General features: G+C 33.6%; 1 protein-coding gene across 1 annotated transcript in view; it reads right to left on the reverse strand.

The window, feature by feature from the left end:
* Window positions 1-19,084, reverse strand: part of LOC120418765 (uncharacterized membrane protein DDB_G0293934) — a 220,584-nt gene that overhangs the window by 140,143 nt on the left and 61,357 nt on the right. The window contains exon 3 of the mRNA XM_039581242.2: window positions 7,312-7,424. Coding sequence (XP_039437176.1) covers window positions 7,312-7,424 — 113 coding nt within the window. The remainder of the gene's footprint in view (window positions 1-7,311; window positions 7,425-19,084) is intronic.

Below are 19,084 nucleotides of genomic sequence, written 5' to 3' on the forward strand. Positions count from 1 at the left end.
TGTTTGTATGAAACTGTAACGATTTTTCTCAAAATAATTCATCAAACTCAAATAGGAATAAAAATAATCTTATGAACTACTGTAGAATTAAGTGAGTGAATATCCTGGTTTAATTACTAGTCTAGGGTTAGTGATTTTTGACGATTTCGTAGACAGCGTGAAATTCGTGAAATTTATCAATTTTCTCAAGTATGTTTTTCAAAAAATAACATAATAAATATTTCTACTATTTAAGTAAATTTTATTAGTTTTCAATTGAAAGGTTGATATGAACCATTTGAAGAATTGTTCAGATTTTTCAGTTTTTTTAGAAACTAGCTAAATTTAGTAATAATGTTATTCGCTGTAATAACAATTTTACTGCTATTTTATTTGAAAGGCATAGTTTCAAAAGAAATTAAAATAATCAAGCTTTGTTTTATTCAAAAAAATATGAAAAGTATTTCTAGAGTTTTTTTTAAAGATCCAATAAGCTATTCTGTTTCATATGTTTATAGGACCTTTTCAAATAAAAATCTAGATTTTTTATCTTTGACACCACCTTTTAAAAACATTTCAGATTTTTTTCTGAGTTTAATTTTAACGATATTTGATTATTTTAGTGGATGATTCCCATTAGTTCAAAAATACTTTTTTGTTTTCTGTTCTCATTTTGAATAAAAATTTCGATTCCGTTGCAAATTATATTATTTTTGAATATTGATTTTAATTTTTTTAAGTGAGATGAAAACCTTAAAAATTATTTTTAAAAGGCTAAACGTCGCAGAAAATTCAAATTATGTTACTAATTTTGGCTGGACAAGGTTGTTAAATCTTGCTTTGATATGAAATTCAATAAAATGTAAAATGATAAAACAGAAGCAAATCCGCGAATATCTCTTAGCTTTATAAGTCGAATATTAAAAAAGCAGTTCTGTAAATAACAATACGTATGCCCTACATTTGGTTCAAAATGTATATAGACTCTACTTCAAATCAGGTGGAAACATTTTTGAAAATTAGGAGATTTTTTTGTGTCACGTTCAAATTTAGTGAAGATTTTTTAGTTTATTGAAGAATAATATATAATGAAGCAGAAAAAGTAGTTTCTGTGATTTCAGAGTTATTTTAATTTTTTTCACGTGCCGTGAAATTTGGTGTTTTAAAATTGTGGTCCCCATGAAATTTGCAATTTTCGAGCGTGAAAAATCACTAAGCCTAGCGATAATGTTATTGCCAATAGTGGACGATAACTCATTTTCTAAATCTTTCTAAAATCGATTCATTCATCCATATTATTTGAAATTTTCTATGCTTTCACTAAGAATATATATTAGGGTGTTTCAGCCAAACAAAAATGTTCTCAGATTACGGCAAACCGAGGTTCCCCTTGTAGAGGATACCCATAGGGACTCTCATGCCAAATATCAGCCCATTTGATTGAGAATTGGCCTGTCCCCAGCGGTTTAAAGTTTACATGGAAATCACTATGGGATTTTTGTGCTTTTCGTTCAATCGTTCCACGTTGCTCTGCCACGTGTTCATCGTCTGATATTGGGCGTCGTGGTTTTCACCTAGCCGTCATAGCATACTAAGGAATTGCGATGCTTTTAAAGGATGAATCGTTGGTTTTGGAGACACCGGACGTCGATCCAATGCGCACCTTGGGGACAGAATGGACAACCCGAATTCCTTCTAGAAAGTGTTCATTGGACCATCCCCTACACACCTGTCTTTATTCCGAGTGAATCCATGTTGTCCCCAGACCTATAGGAACGATTGAACGAAAAGCACAAAAATCCCATAGTGATTTCCATGTAAACTTTAAACCGCTGGGGACAGGCCAATTCTCAACCAAATGGGCTGATATTTGGCATGAGAGTCCCTATGGGTATCCTCTACAAGGGGAACCTCGATTTGCCGTAATCTGAGAACTTTTTTGTTTGGCTGAAACACCCTAATATATATATTTTTTAAATCTAGTAAGTTTCAAAGTAAAATATGCAATCAAAATTGTTCACGAAACATCGTATTTTTCGTAAGTACTCAAATTTTCTTAATTTGCAATATGGGTATCAAACGAAGCGAAATTTTGCATGATTTATTACTTTATAAGAGTTTTTTATTGAAAATACTTCAATGTTCACAATTTACCACAATTCTTTTAAAATTACTAATTTGAATGCATGTATGAAAAAAATTGAGTTTTTTTCGAAAAAATAACGTAATTTGTGAAAATTTCAGTATTTTCCAAAAATCTTTAATAAATTCAAAAAGCATACGAAATTTCAATTGGTTTGATACCCACATCGCAAATTTTGAAAATTTTGAGTATTTATGAAAAATAAGGTAATTTGTGAAAATTTTAGTATTTAAAAAAAAGAAAAACTCTAGCAAATTGAAAAAGCATACCAAATTTCAATGTGTCTAATACCTTTATTGCAGATAATGAAAATTTGAGTATTTTCGAAAAATACGGTATTTTGTAAATAATTTCAACCATATCATGTTAAATTTTCAATGCTATTACTAAGAATATATTTTTTGAAAATGTAATAAGTTTCAGAGAAAACTGTGTCATTTAACAGGGTAGGCAATTTAATTGGATTTTTTTGTTACATTATTTTATAATTGAATGATACAGGTCATTCAACCGAATGAACAAAATCTTTCGTCGAAAGGCTTATTTCACTGCAAAGGAATTCTTTTTCGTGTAATTAATCAAATAGTCATTTCATCGAAAACGTAATTCCATGTCCAACCTATAAGCTTGTTTTAAAATTAGACAAATTTCACTGAACAGGTCGCTTCCTTGAATAACTTCCGTCCCTTCCGGAAGTTGTCGAGAGTCTGTCCCAATTACCGCCGCAGTGACAAGGCAATTGGAAGCGAAAAAACAAGGCAAAATCCACTCCACTTCCTCTTCTGGCCGACCTGTCAATGGTCTCTTGCTCTCTTTCTCTCTCCCCGGTTGTGTACAACTAATTAAATTAATTAAAGCATATTTACACAACTTCCGCCCGTCGCCAAGGACCAAGTTGTGGAAGTCTCCTGTTCCCGCTGCCCATCCCGGTTGTCACCAACAGGCAGAACAAGAGCTACTCTGGCGCATAGTTGGGATTGTTTTTTGCTCTCTATCTTTCTTTTCTTGTTGGGTAAAGTGAAATTTACATTTTCCCTGTTGACAGCTACAGGGAGAGGTACCGCGACACTTGTTGACTAATTGAGTTTCCGTGCTCAAACAAAATCAATCGGGAAGAGAAATCGGTTACCAACGACGTCGAGAGGTGCGACCACCGCGGGTGGTCCCGCGCAGGAAAACCGCGAAAAATGAGCGCAAACTCGTGGTTTTCGAATGGCAATCGGATCCCGCCGCCTGGCGATCATCGCCGATTATCCGAAGCCGATCCAGCTGTCACGCCGCAGTGTTCAAATTTCTCCCCCTTAGAGGTTTAGAAACGATCAAGTCAGCGCGCGCGCGTATAAATTACCCAAAATCGTGTCGTAACCAAAGACACTCCCCAAAACCAGTCGAACGATAAACATCGTTAATCTATCATTTTGTCACACGAAAAGGTCCGGATGGACTGCCGCAACAGTTATTGCGCGCGAGCGGTTTTTGGTTCGAGTAATTCGAACCCTTTCGGTACCCGTTTATGGTCGTCACTTAAGCGAAATAGCAACAACAACAAAAACGGTTGACGCGTACCATTTCGTGGTGGTGACGGTTGGTAGCGACGGAAATTGGACGAGGGTTTGGGCGAAAGTGAAGAAATTTGAAAGTGGTAGGGCCTTAAAAGTTGAGTGATATTCGAGATGAATATTAAGTCATTTAATACGTTGGTAGCGGTGGTAGCATGGCTTCGATAAAGAAATTGTCCGACCTTATGGTCATTGGTAGCAGATCAGCAAATAATCACAATACAAGATGTTTAGCAATATGGAACTTCTTAAATGCGATTAGCTTGGTAACCATCTAAGATCGCCATACATGATCTTGGCAAGCATAACAGATTTTGGTAGCACAACGATAAAGAAAGAATCAGACAGTTTAGCAAGCTTAAAAAAAGTTTAGGATCAAAACAAGATGATTTGTATTCCAAGTTTACCAAAAAATGGTCTGGAATTGGTAGTCAATTAAAACTACTACACACAAAGCAAGGATACCCCTACAGTTTCATTCTTAAATTGGATTAAGAAAAATTATATTGGTAGCAAATGAATAGCACTTAATATTACAATTTAAGTGAAACAGATTAAACTGCCGGTGGTTTGCTCAATGACCTAAGTTTCTTAGATTTGGCACACCAAAAATGGTAGCAAACCAAAATTATCTTTCAGAAAATGTGGAAGATAAAGACTTCAGTTGACAGGATTAACTCTAGTTCCATAATGATGAATTGACTCAAAAACAAGCCACCTAGATACCAAACTAAGTTTACCAGGATGATGAAGAATCGGATTGGTAGCAAACTAGACACAAACAAAGTTAGTCGCAATCCAGAAATGTAGGATATCAAGACTCTGTTTGGAAGCAGGCCAAATTTACTGCAAAGGTAAATGTCATTTGATTTGGCAACTAGAAAAATGTCAGACAATCTTTCTGGTAGCAACCAAACAAATGTAAGAACGTTGGTAACGAGCTGGAAGAACCAAAGGTTCAATCGGATTTATCTTAGTTTGTAGTGAATCAACGTAACCGTAATGAAAAATTTTCTAGAAATTTATATGGTAGCAACTATAGGAATGTCCAAAAATCACGTTGGTAGCAAACTTAATTCACAGTTACAATGTATGAAATAAACTCAAATGATAGCAAACCAAGTTTACCACGATGATTAGGCCCATGGTTAACGTTGGTAGCGAGCTAAGAGATATGATCATTCAATTGGTAGCAAATTAGATGCACCATGAATTGAAACAAAGTACAAAAACACGATGTTTGGAGTTTAGTTAATAGCAAACCTAGGTTACCGAAAAAGTTGATTCCCAGAAGTTTAATTGGTAGCATCTTTGCAAATCTCTGTAAGTCAGATGATGGCAATACTCAATAAAGTTAACAACGATAACTAGATAAAATTCATTTGGAAGCGAACCAAAGTTTCGTTGACGATTTTTTAAAGTTCAAATGATAGCAACTTTACGAACTTCCGCATACTGTGTTGGTAGCAAACTAAATTACCACTTAATCATCGATAAGAACTGGTATTGGTAGTAAGCTTAAAGATATGATAATTCAATTGGAAGCAAATTAGATTTATCTTGTTCTAAGCCAAAGGCAAGACATGGTATCTAGACCTCATTTGGTAGCAAACAAAGGACTAACATTAAAATTGCTAGCCAACTATAATTACTGCAAATTTGAACTCAGATGGTAGCTGGCCAATTTACAAGCATGATGGTAACCAACAGTTGTGTTGGTAGTAAACTAGGTAACTGAACTAGACTAGACTGAATTTCAATTGGTAGCCAATGATGATCGAGACTTCAGCTTGTAACGATGTTACCAAAGTTCTGGTGGCTTGAACTTTGGTTGGTAGCAAAATGACCGTCGACTGCAATTGCAATTGGTAGCCAACATTAATAACTGCAAATGTAAACTCAGATGGTAGCAAGGCTACAAGTATAATGATTACCAAAAGTTTCTTTGGTAGCAAACTAGGTGATCGAGTAAAATTGAATTGGTAGCTAATCAGAGTTGCCAATCATTAAACAAGTAACTGACCAGAATTATCTTCTGATCAGAATGACTGTCAACACTTAAGGTTGCTTGAAACATGGTTGGTAGCAACTTGACTAAAGACAGAAATTGGTGACAGAATACAAAAATTCAATTGGTAGCAAATCAGAGTGTTTTGACAATTTGGGATATCAGACTTTAGTTGGTAACGACTTTTATGGTGCCTTAAAATTTGGTTGGTAGCAACTTGACCAGCGACACAGGTTTAAACTGATAGCAATTTGTAATAACTTAAAATGTGGTAGCTAGCCGAGCTCACAAGGGTAATGGTTACCAAAAGTGTTGTTGGTAGCAGGATAGGTGACTGAACTAGACTAGACTGAAAATTCAATTGTTAGCAAATCAGAGTTGCCAAACATTGAACTGGTAGCTGACCACAATTATGTTCAGTTAAAAGTGTATAGAAGATTCCGAACATCAAGACTTAAGTTGGTAACGATGTTACCAATGTCATAGTGGCTTGAAATTTGAATGGTAGCTGTTAGACAAATGTCTGAAAATTGTTTTGGTAGTGAACCAAGATCAGATTGAAGTAAGATTCATTTGGTAGCAAATGGGAGACTACCAAAGCGAATCATGACGTCATAAAATGTTGTGGGTAGCAACCAGAAAACGTCGTCCAGCTTCTTTCCCGCGCAGTCTTTCGCCGCGGAATCTCTCCCCCGGAGGGAACGGGGGGCGTGTCTGCGTCGTCACCGGTTGAAGAAACGGTTTCTCCGCGCTCGACAACTTTCAAATGTTTTATTTTGCTTGTGAAACACACCAACAATCCCGTAGACACCCAAAACTACTCCCGTCATCGTCATCCGCCTAAGTGATTTAGTGCCGCCAGTTTCGTTTCGGCTAAATTTGGCCGTTCAAGATACATGCTCGGCTCAAAGTAGACTCGAGAGAGAGAGCGAGCGCTGGGGAGGAGGTGGTACAGTGTAGTTGTCGTTGCGAACATCGTTTTCGACCACGCCCATTTTCGGCGGGAATGTCTGAAGAGTCGTCGTCGTCGACGTCGCGTGTACATTTATTAGAGCAGCGCTAAAATTACACTCGAATCGATGATTAAGTGCAGGTTTTGACAACGAAACCGTTGTTTCGGGGACATGGCTGAAGACAGCTAGACATAGTTTGTCAAGTGAATCGCGTTTAATTCTGGCGTGTCTTCATGAACTCGATCAATACAAGAAATGGTAAGGTCTTTTGCATTGGGCATTTGTTTGGGGACTCTTAGGGGTTACTTGCTACCATGTGGACCTGCGGGGACATTGATCCGATCCATACGATTTCCTAGTAAGAACTTGGTAGGTCGTTTTCAGTTTACAAAGTACTTGCCGCGTTGAGGGACAGGAAAATTCAATGTCCCCATGGTTCCAAATCATAGCTGAAGACTCCAAAAATCTTTCTAACAATCGGTTGGTACACGTGGATAAACTATTCTCAATATTGATCAAGTTCATGAAGAAGGATCCCTTAATTATTCGTAATTTAAGCTTTTTTTTTTAGCTCTGCTTACACTCAACTCGCGAGAAACCCCCGGGGGCAAAATTCACACATTAAAAGAGCGAACCTTAAACAACCATTTAAAAAGCTAAGCTACTTACTTCCACACTAGTAACGACGAGATAAAGATGACTAACAGCAGCAGCACCGAGCTGAGCACTATCACGGCGGACGTTTGGAACGATGGACTGCTGTGGTAGCTCGCGTCGAGGATCTGAAATTAAAAGAAAAAAAAAACACAGAGATGAATAAAAGTTTAATAGTTTTCCAGAACGAACACCAGGGGGGGGACCGCGAACATCATTGTAGAACAAATCAAAGCCACGCTAAGGTCGGGGGAGATTGTTAAAAAAAAGCACCGACCACAGCGCGCAGATGTGTAATTAAAAGCAAACATTTCATTAATAACTTAATTAAGGTCTCCGCAGTCAGTCGGGTAGTCTGCGGTGTTATGCCCTGCTGGTGAAGGATACCTTTTTTTTATTTCTGACTTGTTTTTTTTGCTCTTCTGATCTGTTGATTGTTTTGCGACTAGACGCGACTTGGCCAGCAGACTTTGCAGAGGATAACGTGGAATTAAAAAAAAACTGTAGACTCGCAATCGTAAATAGTTGGGGAGGAATCGGTGGGTTGTGAACTAGGGTTAAGATGCTAATTGTGGTAAAATCATCTTTTCTGATTAGGTTTGTTTTGTTTAGCTGTCAGAAATTTGGTTTTAAAATTGATTATAAAAAAAATATTTTAGAAATGTGACTACTCATGACCATTATTTAAAAAAAATCGAGAAACTGCAAATTTTTAGCTAAAATCAAACTTTAAGCGACCATTTCTCGAAATCGCGTCACCTTAACACCATTTTCGTAGAGTAATTTTTGATTGCAAATTAAATTTTACATTAAAAACAGCAGCCAAAAAATGTGTTGGGTGCGATTTTTATTTGTTCATTTTTAAATTTTTGATAATTTTCGACGCTAAAATTTTTATTTCGCGAATCTGACATTTTATGAAAACTAATGATTGCAAAACATCTGAATTAGTGTAAAATGCAATTTAAAACACGTTTTGCATTCAAATGTTGAGACTTTGGCTTGTAATTTCAAGTTTTTATATTTTTTTGCCCCTGTATCTTTTGAAGGAATTTTTCCTACCGTTTTGGTGTTTTCGGTAAAGTTGTAGGTATTAATGAAGACTACTTAAAAAAAAATTGGCACACGGAAAAAATGCCGATTTTTAAATATTTTTATTTTCACAGCAATTAAATTTCTCAAAATCCGTATTACACAACTTAAGATTTTTTTAAATTTGTTTTAGGGTACAAAAAACCGTAACTTTTGAGCCATGGTAAAGTATGGACAAATATTTTACCGTGAAATTATGATTTTTTGAAAAAAAAAGTTTTTATGGAGAAATATAAATTTTTCTCTTTTTTTAACTTTAGTTTTCAATGTAAAATCAAATTTGCAATCGAAAAGTACTTTTGATGATTTGATGATAAAGTGCACTTTTTATGATATAGCAACCTAAGTTTAATTTTAACTGAAAAATTCCAGTTTTTAGATTTTTTGAAACAATGTCCATGATTGTCCATTTCTATTCCTTTTTTCCAAAAAGTCGATTTTTTTGAAAAATCAAGAAAGAAAATAAAAGAAAGAAAAAAAAAATTTTAAGCCCCAACTAAACAGCCCCCCATTTTCTATATCTCGGCAACAAATGGTCCAATTTGCAATATTGAAAAATGAAACAATTGTACAATTTTATGAACATTTTAAATGGGCGAAATATTGAAATGTTTTCTTGTTTTTGCTTTTATTCGCTGTATTTCAGCAACCATTAATCAAAATCTCTTAGGCGATTTGATTGGAAAAATTGTTCTACCTTTAGAAAAAAAAAAATTTTTGGACAATTATTAACACCGACACTATTTTGAATAATCGAAAAACTGTATTTTTTCACTTAATTTAAACTTTAGTGGTTTTATCTTGAAAAAAAAAATCATTTTACATTGTAAACTACAATCATATTTTTTTCCAGTAAAATAAGATTTTTTTTCCAAAAAACACAACTTTTTAAAAAATTATAACTCTGGGGCAACATTTTTCCCATACTTTATATGGTTCAAAATTTGCTTTTTTGTCCCCTTTAGCAGATCAACAAATTTCAAAAATTAAAAAAAAAGTTGTAAAAAAGGTAATTTAAAAATCACAAAAAAAAAATCCGTGTACCAATTTTTATCTTTATCGTTAATACCTACAACTTTGCCGAACCTGATCAGAAAATTTCTTCAAATAAAACAGGTTGTCGAATTTTTTTTTTCATAAAATTATTTTTCTAAGGTCCTTTTTGGTACATTGTTCTTAATGCTAAGAGTAATTACAGAGGATCTTGTGTGTAAATGTTAATGGGAACATTTACCAATTTTCTTTATGATTTTTTTGCCGTCTGCATTGATTATCAATTTCATGTTAACGTCAAGATTTACAAAAAAAAACATTGTTTTGTTTTTTAATAATCATGAAATTGTGATAACTAATGAACAAACAAAAATATTTAAAGAGATACAATGATTAAAAGAGTTAAAAACAATAACTTACAAATAATTGAAAAAAGTTGTAAAGTACTTCAAGTAATAAATAAGAAACTGAAATTCGCAATTATAATTATTAACTTAATTATTTTTCCTTCTACAAACCAAAATTTGAAACCAACATTGAGAGTTCAACCTTCTCCCAGAACCTCTCAATATCAGTTTTTTTCCTCCAACTAGTAAACACTTCATTCTAGTTTATGACGTTCCACAGCTACTTTTTATGATCCTTCTTTAAAAGTTCTCGGGATACCCAAGCAGGGCCCAGCCAATCTGTCAAGAGTGCGTGGTCGTCCGTGGTTGTCGTCGAACGCCGTGGCCGCTAATTATGTCGTGGCCGTTTACGATCCCTCCTCCTCCGTCTCGTCAACCCATCGTCGTACGAGGTTCTTAACGACGACTACTGCTCAGGCTGGACGCGTCAAGTTCCCGGTAGTCTAGCTAATTAGAGCTTGTTAACATGAAAGGGTTTTTTTTTCTGAGTTGAAAACAACTGTTTTGAGCACAGAAACAAATGTACAAAAGTAAAATAATGTCTTCAAAAACCAGTAAAAAAAAGTTAAATTTTGTACAGTTGATTTTCCAATGTTTGAAGGTGGCAACGCTTCAAACATTTAATTAAATCGACAAACCAATCGCGATTGACCCCCAGTTTTCCCAGAATCCCGACTTTGTTTGACCCAATGGCATCAGCTATCGGTCAAGAAATGGGATTAAATGTAATTGAAAGCACAACCTTTCCCCCTTTCCCGAACGTGGGATTCGCCGGTAATTGGAAAATCCTTGGGCACTTCGCGCCAACAATAGGAAATTGATTTTGCTGGCTGCTGCTCTTATCACTTTGGAAACCCTTCTGGACGGGCGGTGGCGGCGGTTCCTCATATCTGGCTCGCTGGACCCGATCGCTGGTCCATGTTTCGTTTATTTAATCCCTTCCCCATCGAGGGACACGGCTTCGGGTGGGGCCTCCGCCTGGTGAGATTTTGAGAGGAAAATCACAATGGGCCAGGTGAGAAGGTCAAAGATGTTTTAATAAAAAAATACAAAGATGTTTTAATCAAAAAACACATCAATTTACTATAGATGTTGATTTTTTTCCCATAATCCACAGATCAGGGTTGCAAGGCCAAATTAAAAAAATTTTGGCAGGCAAAAATGTAACCCGACCGGGAAGAAAAGCGTAATTTTGTTTGAAAAAAATATGGAATTCGTCAAGTTAAATCCATTTGATTAGTTCCAGGTGGTTAAATTTGCATTTTTAAAAACTAAACATTTAAAAACATAGCCTATATAGAGAAATATTGTGATTGGCACGTTTGTTATGTTAAAAATAATAATTATTTTTTTCTGGAACTAGAAAAATCTGGATTTTCCAGATTTATCTGACAATCTGGCAACTTTGCCACAGAGTTTCAGACAATAAAATCCCATACTTGTTGTAGTTAGTCACGATTTTCAGCTACGTCTCATTACATTTAAATATTTTATAATGAGTATGATTAATATTGGAAAAAAAAATATAAAAAAAGGTTCAGAAGGGTGGCCCATGTACTAAAAAATCGTTAAGAACAGTTGCTTGTTTCCATACATTAAGACGATTTATTCCATATAAACTTCAATGGCTTAGGGTGAGTCAGAATAAGCTCAAATTTGAAAATCGATGAATACCCGAATTTGAACCACCCTAATGTTCAATTCCAATGAGTCAAAAATTAAAAAATTAAATTGCCGCCATTACAAGTTGCTCTTAAGTAAACCGCTTTAATTGTGAGATTTTTTTTATCAAAGTTTTGAATGAATAAGTATCTTTGGAAAAATATTTTTGGCAAGATATTTTAAATTTTTAGATTTTTTTTCGCATGTATTTATTTTATAAAAAAATATGTTTCTGTTTCTCACTAAAGTTGGTTGTTTTGCTGAATATTTAAAAATAACCATTATAATTTAATAATTACACCTGTTTTTCTTAACGTATATTTAAATAAGACTTAAAATATTAGACAATTTTTTTTTCAATGATAAGAAGATTTGCATAAGACACAAAAAAATCTATCTCAGTTCAACTTTTTGAAAAATTCCATTTCATCAAATATGCCCAAAAATGTGCAGTTCTCATCTGACATAGAAACTGCATTTTTTTGTTTTGTGATTGTTAGAGTTTGAAGAATAGTCTGGTTTTATAAGATAGTGACAAAATTTGGATATTAAATGATGAAAGTATTTTTTTTTTAACTAAATGAACTTGTTCACATTCAGATTCAAAAACCAAAATTTTGAATTTAAGCTTTTCAATATGATCATGGTTTGGATTAAAAGTTATACAAATTAAAATAAAAAAATGTACAGTACCCAAAATATTTGATTTTATAATTCTTATTATTTTATAGTTCGAATTTAATGCAATGGTACAAAAATTTCAATTTAAAACGTTTTGCTAACCTTTTCGTAAAAAAGTCACTTTAAGTATGCTTGATTTTGAAATTACACACAAACATTTATCGTTACCGAACAAATATTCAATTAAATTGCCTTGAAATTGTAGGTTGAACTCATATTGAGCATTTATTGACTTTATATTTGTAAAAAAAAAACATACAAAAATAATTGATCATGAAATCAACTAGAAAAACTTGTGACAGAGACTTTTCAAAAATGCTTGTTTAAACATCGTTAAATAACCTAATTTGGTGTAAAATAAATTAATTAGGTTCACATCCATTGAATAAAGAAAAAGCACTAGTCAAATTTCTCTCTGTTCTTTTCTTAAGCTTGCAATTTTCACAAACACATTAAATTTATAAATAATGGGCTAAATCAGAGAAAAACGAACAGCAAAATGCCATTACTGTGAAAGGCAATTAAATTGCATATCAAGCAAAATCACCTGAAGATGAATATTTTTTAATCAATAAAGCAAACATAAGGCTGGTATAAAATTGTTATAAAACTTTGACAAATATTAGCAAAAGTCTTATTTGTTTAAATATACAGAAATTCCATTTGAAAAGGGCACAAACAAAAAAAAAGTTCTTCGATGGGGCTCAAAATGTCTGTGGGAGTTCCTTGGCCAAACTAAATAGACCCATAGTTTTTTGTTTGGCCATCAGGGTGACCTAAACCGTGCTAGGGTGGTCCTAAAAATGACCATTTTCGTAAAATTTCGCAAAAACCACATTTTTCAAAAAATCATAACTCCGCACCATTTCACCCGATTTAAGCTGTCTTAGATGCAAATGAAAGGTGGTTAGTTGCCCTTTCAAGGAAACAATAATTTGAGGACCGAAAAATTGAGCCCAACATTTGAAAAGGTCGATTGAAACTTTAAATGCCGTTTTGACGGTGTCCTATACATGTTTGGGTACCAAAATTATTAAAATTAAAAGACGCTACTTTTGGTTTCCAAACATGTCGGGTCATCGATGAAATTTTCAAGTTATCACAGTTTTAGCAAAAATATTTGATTTTTTCTCGTTTTCGTAATTTTTTTGATATTGCGCGCGGCGCGCTGAAAATCTCAGTTTTTATTTTTAAAAAATCATACCTCGGAATCCTGTTAATGAACACCTCCATTTTTGAGTTTGTTACGAAAAAATGTTCAAGGAATCCGATAAAAATATTTTCAGACATAGGCTCTTTGGTCCAGACTCCGTCAAAACGGCATTTTAAAGTTTCATTCGACCTATTCAAATGTTGGGCTAGAATTTTCGGCCTTTAAACTATTTTTTCTAGAAAGATCAACTTTTCACCTTTCATTAGCGTCCAAGACAACTGAAATCGGTTGAATTGGCGTGGAGTTATGATTTTGAAAAATGCGGGAATTGCTCGTAATGACGAAAATGGCCATTTTTGGGACTACCCTAGCACGGTGTATGTCACCCTTATGGCCAAACAAAAAAAAATACGGGTCCAATTATGTTGGCCAAGGAACCCCCACACAAATTTTGAGCCCTTTTCAAATGGAATTGCTGAATACATATCAAGCATTTTGCAAAGTATTCTGAATAGTTTACAACCGATTTTAAAAGTCCTTTCATTGAAAATTTCAAGTTTAGTCAATGATTTTGCTTGCCCACTTGTTTTTAAGACAAATTTTGAATTTGCAATGACCTAACAAAGATATGACAAACAACCAATTCCAGACAAAATTTTCTACTCAGCAAAACAAACAAGGCAATATCAAATCAGGAAATATAAACATAAAATGTGTAACATTACTTATAAAATTGTGTTTATGTGTAATTTTACACAACTGAGGTAAAACTACATCGAATCGTCAAAATTGCCAGCATTATTTTTTTATAGTGTGTAACAAAGCAGCAAATTTCTGTTTATTTCGTATTTTTCCGAACTTTTCGTAGAGAAAAAAGAGCAAAACGATTTTTTTTAAACATTACTGCCAAATTCACCGCCAATTCTGCCCCATTGTTCACCGTCGGAGTAAAGAAAGTACTATAAAAAATGGACGTTTAAACCCTTTCTTTTTATTTGCCTCCATCTCGTAACTTTTATTGTTTGGATTTCCCCGCGCGAGAGACGACGACGACCTTTTAGCAGTGGAAAATGAAAATGCACCGAGGCCGCAACAAGAGCCAGGAGACGATTGTTCAGGGCAGGTCGAATGAAAAGCTATTGGAAAACTATTTCGATCTCCCCGGCGTTGAAAGCATTGTTCCGTGCGCTTATCTGGGGCCCCCGTAAATCAACCAGGGAGGGGAAACTCGGGAGGTACATTCCAGCAAATGATGATTGTTTTGGACTGATGAGCGAGAAAGTTTTAATCTTCTTCGAGGGATCGCCGACGGGGGAAATGATTGAAATTTCTTGTTACTTCAACTGAAGTTTCACGTTTTGAAAATGCCAAATGTTTTTCGCAGAATTTTTCCAGCACGAGATGTTATCCTCGACAGTTGTTGAAGCTTACAATTAACATCACCGAAAAAGAGCAAGAATTTGCCGACCTCTTCAAGTTTTCCCCCGAAGCTCGGGACCGGTCTGGCTTTTCCATCCATCAAAGCGAAACGTGTTCCGTCCAACTTGGCCCCGCCAGTTTTCGTCGTTTCCCTCCCATACCAGCCCGCCTTCGTGGCCAAATATTGACCGAGCAAATTTGTCGCATTTGTAATCAAGATTCCGTCGCAGCAAATAAAACTTTGTGCGCGCAAAATGTTTCAACTTTCACTTTCTCGGCGGGCGGCGGGAGGAAAAGGGTGCGGGAGGAAGGTTTTCCGTGCTGACTTTTCCTTTTGCGACGGGCCGGGATTGGGCAGAAAAGGAAACGGAGGATGCATTTAGAGGAAAGGGTTGTCGGGAAGGAACGGAAAAATAAAAAGATTTCTGAAGAAGTGAATGTCTGTAACGCTGGTCAGAATTAAATTCCAAAGTGGACACATTGCCACGTTGACAGTGAAAGGGGTGTCAACATAAAGTTTTTTTTTCAACAATTTTAATAACTCATATATTTTAATCTCAGAACTTAAATAAATAGTAGATAACAAAAAAATACATATTAATGTTTGGAAGTTCAATATCGCTAAACATTTTTTTTATAAAATAACAACAAAAAAAGGGCCGTTTTGTCTTAAACAACATACACATAATATTTTTGGACAAGCCACAAAGGAACTGCGGATTGTTTTTATGATTTTCATCTGACATAATTTAGGCCGTTGCAAATATTTTTCAAAGTTTATGTCGCCCCCCCCCCCCCCCCTTCAAAATTGGTCTGAAAAATCAGGGGGCAAAAAAAAATATTTTTCCAAAAAACTTCAAAATTTCCATGAAAATTGAAGTCTAATCAACTGAAAACAATCTAAAATGCATTTTTCTGCATTGATAATCATATTCAGCATGTTTTGGCTTGTCTAAAAATGTTTTGAATTTTTATGAAATTCCAATGTACAGCACCGCAAAAAATAATTTTCGCAAAAAATAAAATTTTCGTCAATATTCAGATATTTTTGAAAGTAATGATGGCAAAATAACTGGACAGGTGTATAATGCATTTTAAAACACTTTTTTCATGAAAATGTTGAAACCGGGGCTCGTAATTTAAATTTTATACTTTTTTATTTTTTTGCCCAAAAATAATAATACATATATTTTTCAAAAGGTCCTATAACTACAATTTCAACACAATTGAAAAATTACTTGCCCTTTTTTTTGACCAAGGCTTGTAATTTGACAGAAGAACTATTACACCATAGATTTGTGGATTTCGTAAAACGTTCAAGTCACATTTTCATTTGATCAGATCTTCAAAATTAACTTCAAAACAATAACAAAATTAAGAATTTGTGAAATATCAAGTATTGTGGTACAATGCGATGTGATGTATAAAAAATAAAAATTTAAAATCTTAAAACGTTGTAATTTTATGGAGAACAAATTTCCAATTTAACTTCCTTACCGGGGTTTGCAAAAAAATTTGTGCTTTTAAAGAAAATAAAAAAAACATGCGATTAATTTCCGTTAAAATCGTTTCGTTACCAAAAGAATGTATATTTTTAACGTGTATGAAATTAATTTGCATGTTCAAACCACATATTGAGTTCTGCTTTTAGCATTTTGCATAGATTTTTTTATAGAATGTTTTATTTTAACGTTTTAAATGTATAAATACTTTTTTATGCTATTTTTTTGAAGAGTTCATGCAAAATATTTATGTTTATTTATCTGTTTCTGTTTGTGTCTGCTCTACAGTTTTTAAAAACATTGCAATGCATTGCAGTTTTATAAAAAAAACCTGCATAGTTACAAAAATCACGAAATTTGAAATGTTTCTGTTTATTTCTGTAAGAAACAAAAAAAAAACATATTTTCCAAGGTTGTTAATCGATAAAATTATCGTCGATACTATTTTTCGTCTAACGATAAAAATAATGGGACGATAACGATAATCTGTCGTTATCGTTATTTCGATAATTCTATCAGCGATAATCTTATCGCCGATGATGGACGATAACTCATTTTTAAAATCTTTCAGAAAACGACTTAATTCAACCAAACCTTGTAAAATTTCCAACGCTTTCACTAAGAATATTTTTTTTTCAAGTGTAAGGCCGTTGCGAATATTTTTTTAAGTTTATGTCTTTGACTCTGATCAAAATCGAGGAAGGGGGGGGGGGGGGGGAGGGGCAAAATAATAAAAAAGTTAAAAAATTGATGTAACTGGCCACAGTGTCAACATTTGAATGAACAAATGGTTTTAAGATGCATTATACAATACACCTGTCCAGTTGTTTTGAAATCATTAATTCCCAAAATATCTAAGTATTGACAAAAATTTAATTTTTGCGAGAAAAAAAAGTTTTTGCGTTGCTGTACTTTGTAATTTCATAGAAGTTAAAAATATTTTAAAGCGAGCCCAAACATGCTAAATATGACAATGCAGAAAAAGGCACTTTAGATTGTTCTCAGTTGATTAGACTACTATTTCCATTGAAATTTTGATGTTTTTTGAAAAAATATTTTTTGCCCCCTGATTTTTCGGACCAATTTTAAAGGGGGGGGGGTGATATAAACTTTAAAAAATATTTGCAACGGCCTTAGTTTCAAAGCATAAATACTCAAAATGATTTACACAAAAAATAATATAGTAAAAATGCATTCAAAATTTCACCCTTTGCAAATTTGAGTATTTTCGAAAAATATAGTATTTTATGAAAATTTGAGTGTTTCAACAAAAAAAACTCTAATGATTTAAACATTCATATCAAATTTCGCTTCGTTTGACACCCATATTGCAAATCATAAAAATTTTAGTAGTTTAAAAATTACGGTAATTTGTGAAATTATTGTATATTAAAAAAAATCTCTAATAATGTTAAAATGCATAACAAGTTCCATTCGTTTGATACCCATGTTGCAAATTTTGAAAATTTGAGTATTTTGGAAATATACGGTATCTTGTGAAAATGTTAGTATTTTCCAAAAATAAACACAATTTCGCTTCGTTTGATACCCATATTGCAAGGTATGAAAATTTGAGTATTTTCAAAAAATACTGTATTTTGTGAAAATTTTAGGTTTTAAAAAAATCTAATGAAGTGAAAAAACATACAAAATTTCGCTTTGTTTAATACTCATATTGCAATTTATGAAAATTTTAGTATTTTTGGAAAATTACGGTATTTTATGAACAATTTTGAGTATTTATACTTTGAAACTTACTACATTTTCAAAAAAATATATTCTTAGTGAAAGCATTAGAAATTTCACATGATTCAGTTGGATTAAGTCGATTTTAAAAAGATTTTGAAAATGAGTTATCGTCCATTATCGGCGACAAGATTATCGCTTAAAATAAATGGATTTTTATTTGGTTATTGTTGTTAATTGATTGTTGAAAATTGTAAAAATTTAGTTTGGGCGATTTTTATGAAGGTTTTTTTTTCTAATTCAAAACATTGCACAGTGGGCGAAATGGAACCCAAAATCGGACTTAATTGAACGCGGCTGGTTCCCTGGTATGAAAAATGGTGTTTCTTTTTTAAAAAAATCCGGGGAATCGATTGGTGATGGTTTCATCCACCGCACGAAACGGAAAAGGGTCCATTTTGCCCCAATTCTCCACTTTTCTACATTTTTTTTAAAAAATCGGTCTGTATTTAGAGCGGATGCTTTATGCGGCCATTCAAAATGCACTAATATTATGTGAAAATGTCCCAGAAATCCAGTAAAAATAACCACTTGCACCGCAAAAATCATCCAGGGTCCATTTAACCCCAATTCCGCTATAAAAGCATTTTTGGCCATTTTCAAATGTTAGGTCAGATTTTATAAAACTGAAAATATTTTTAACGTAAAGATCAGACAATTTTACATAAGAATGACGATTTGCACTTGATAGTTTAACACATTTATGTTGATAAAAATAAAAATTATGTAAATGGCAGTTTATTCTGCGTTTGGGCAAATTGGCCCAAAACTGATTCTTCAATCTTTTTATTTAGTTTTATTTCTATATCAACATATATGTGTCAAACAATCAAGTGAAAATCTTCATTCCTATGTAAAATTGTCTGATCTTTACGATAAAAATATTTTCAGATTTTTTAAAATCTTACCTAACATTTGAAAACGGCCAAAAATGCTTTTATAGCGGAATTGGGGTTAAATGGACCCTAGATGATTTTTGCGGTGCAAGTGGTTATTTTTACTGGATTCCTGGGACATTTTCACATAATATTAGTGCATTTTTAATTGCCGCATAAAGCATTAGCTCTAAATACAGACCGATTTTCAAGAAAAAATGTAAAAAAGTGGAGAATTGGGGCAAAATGGACCCTTTG

The sequence above is a fragment of the Culex pipiens genome, chromosome 3 (assembly GCF_016801865.2).
Source record: "Culex pipiens pallens isolate TS chromosome 3, TS_CPP_V2, whole genome shotgun sequence".
NCBI classification, from domain to species: domain Eukaryota; kingdom Metazoa; phylum Arthropoda; class Insecta; order Diptera; family Culicidae; genus Culex; species Culex pipiens.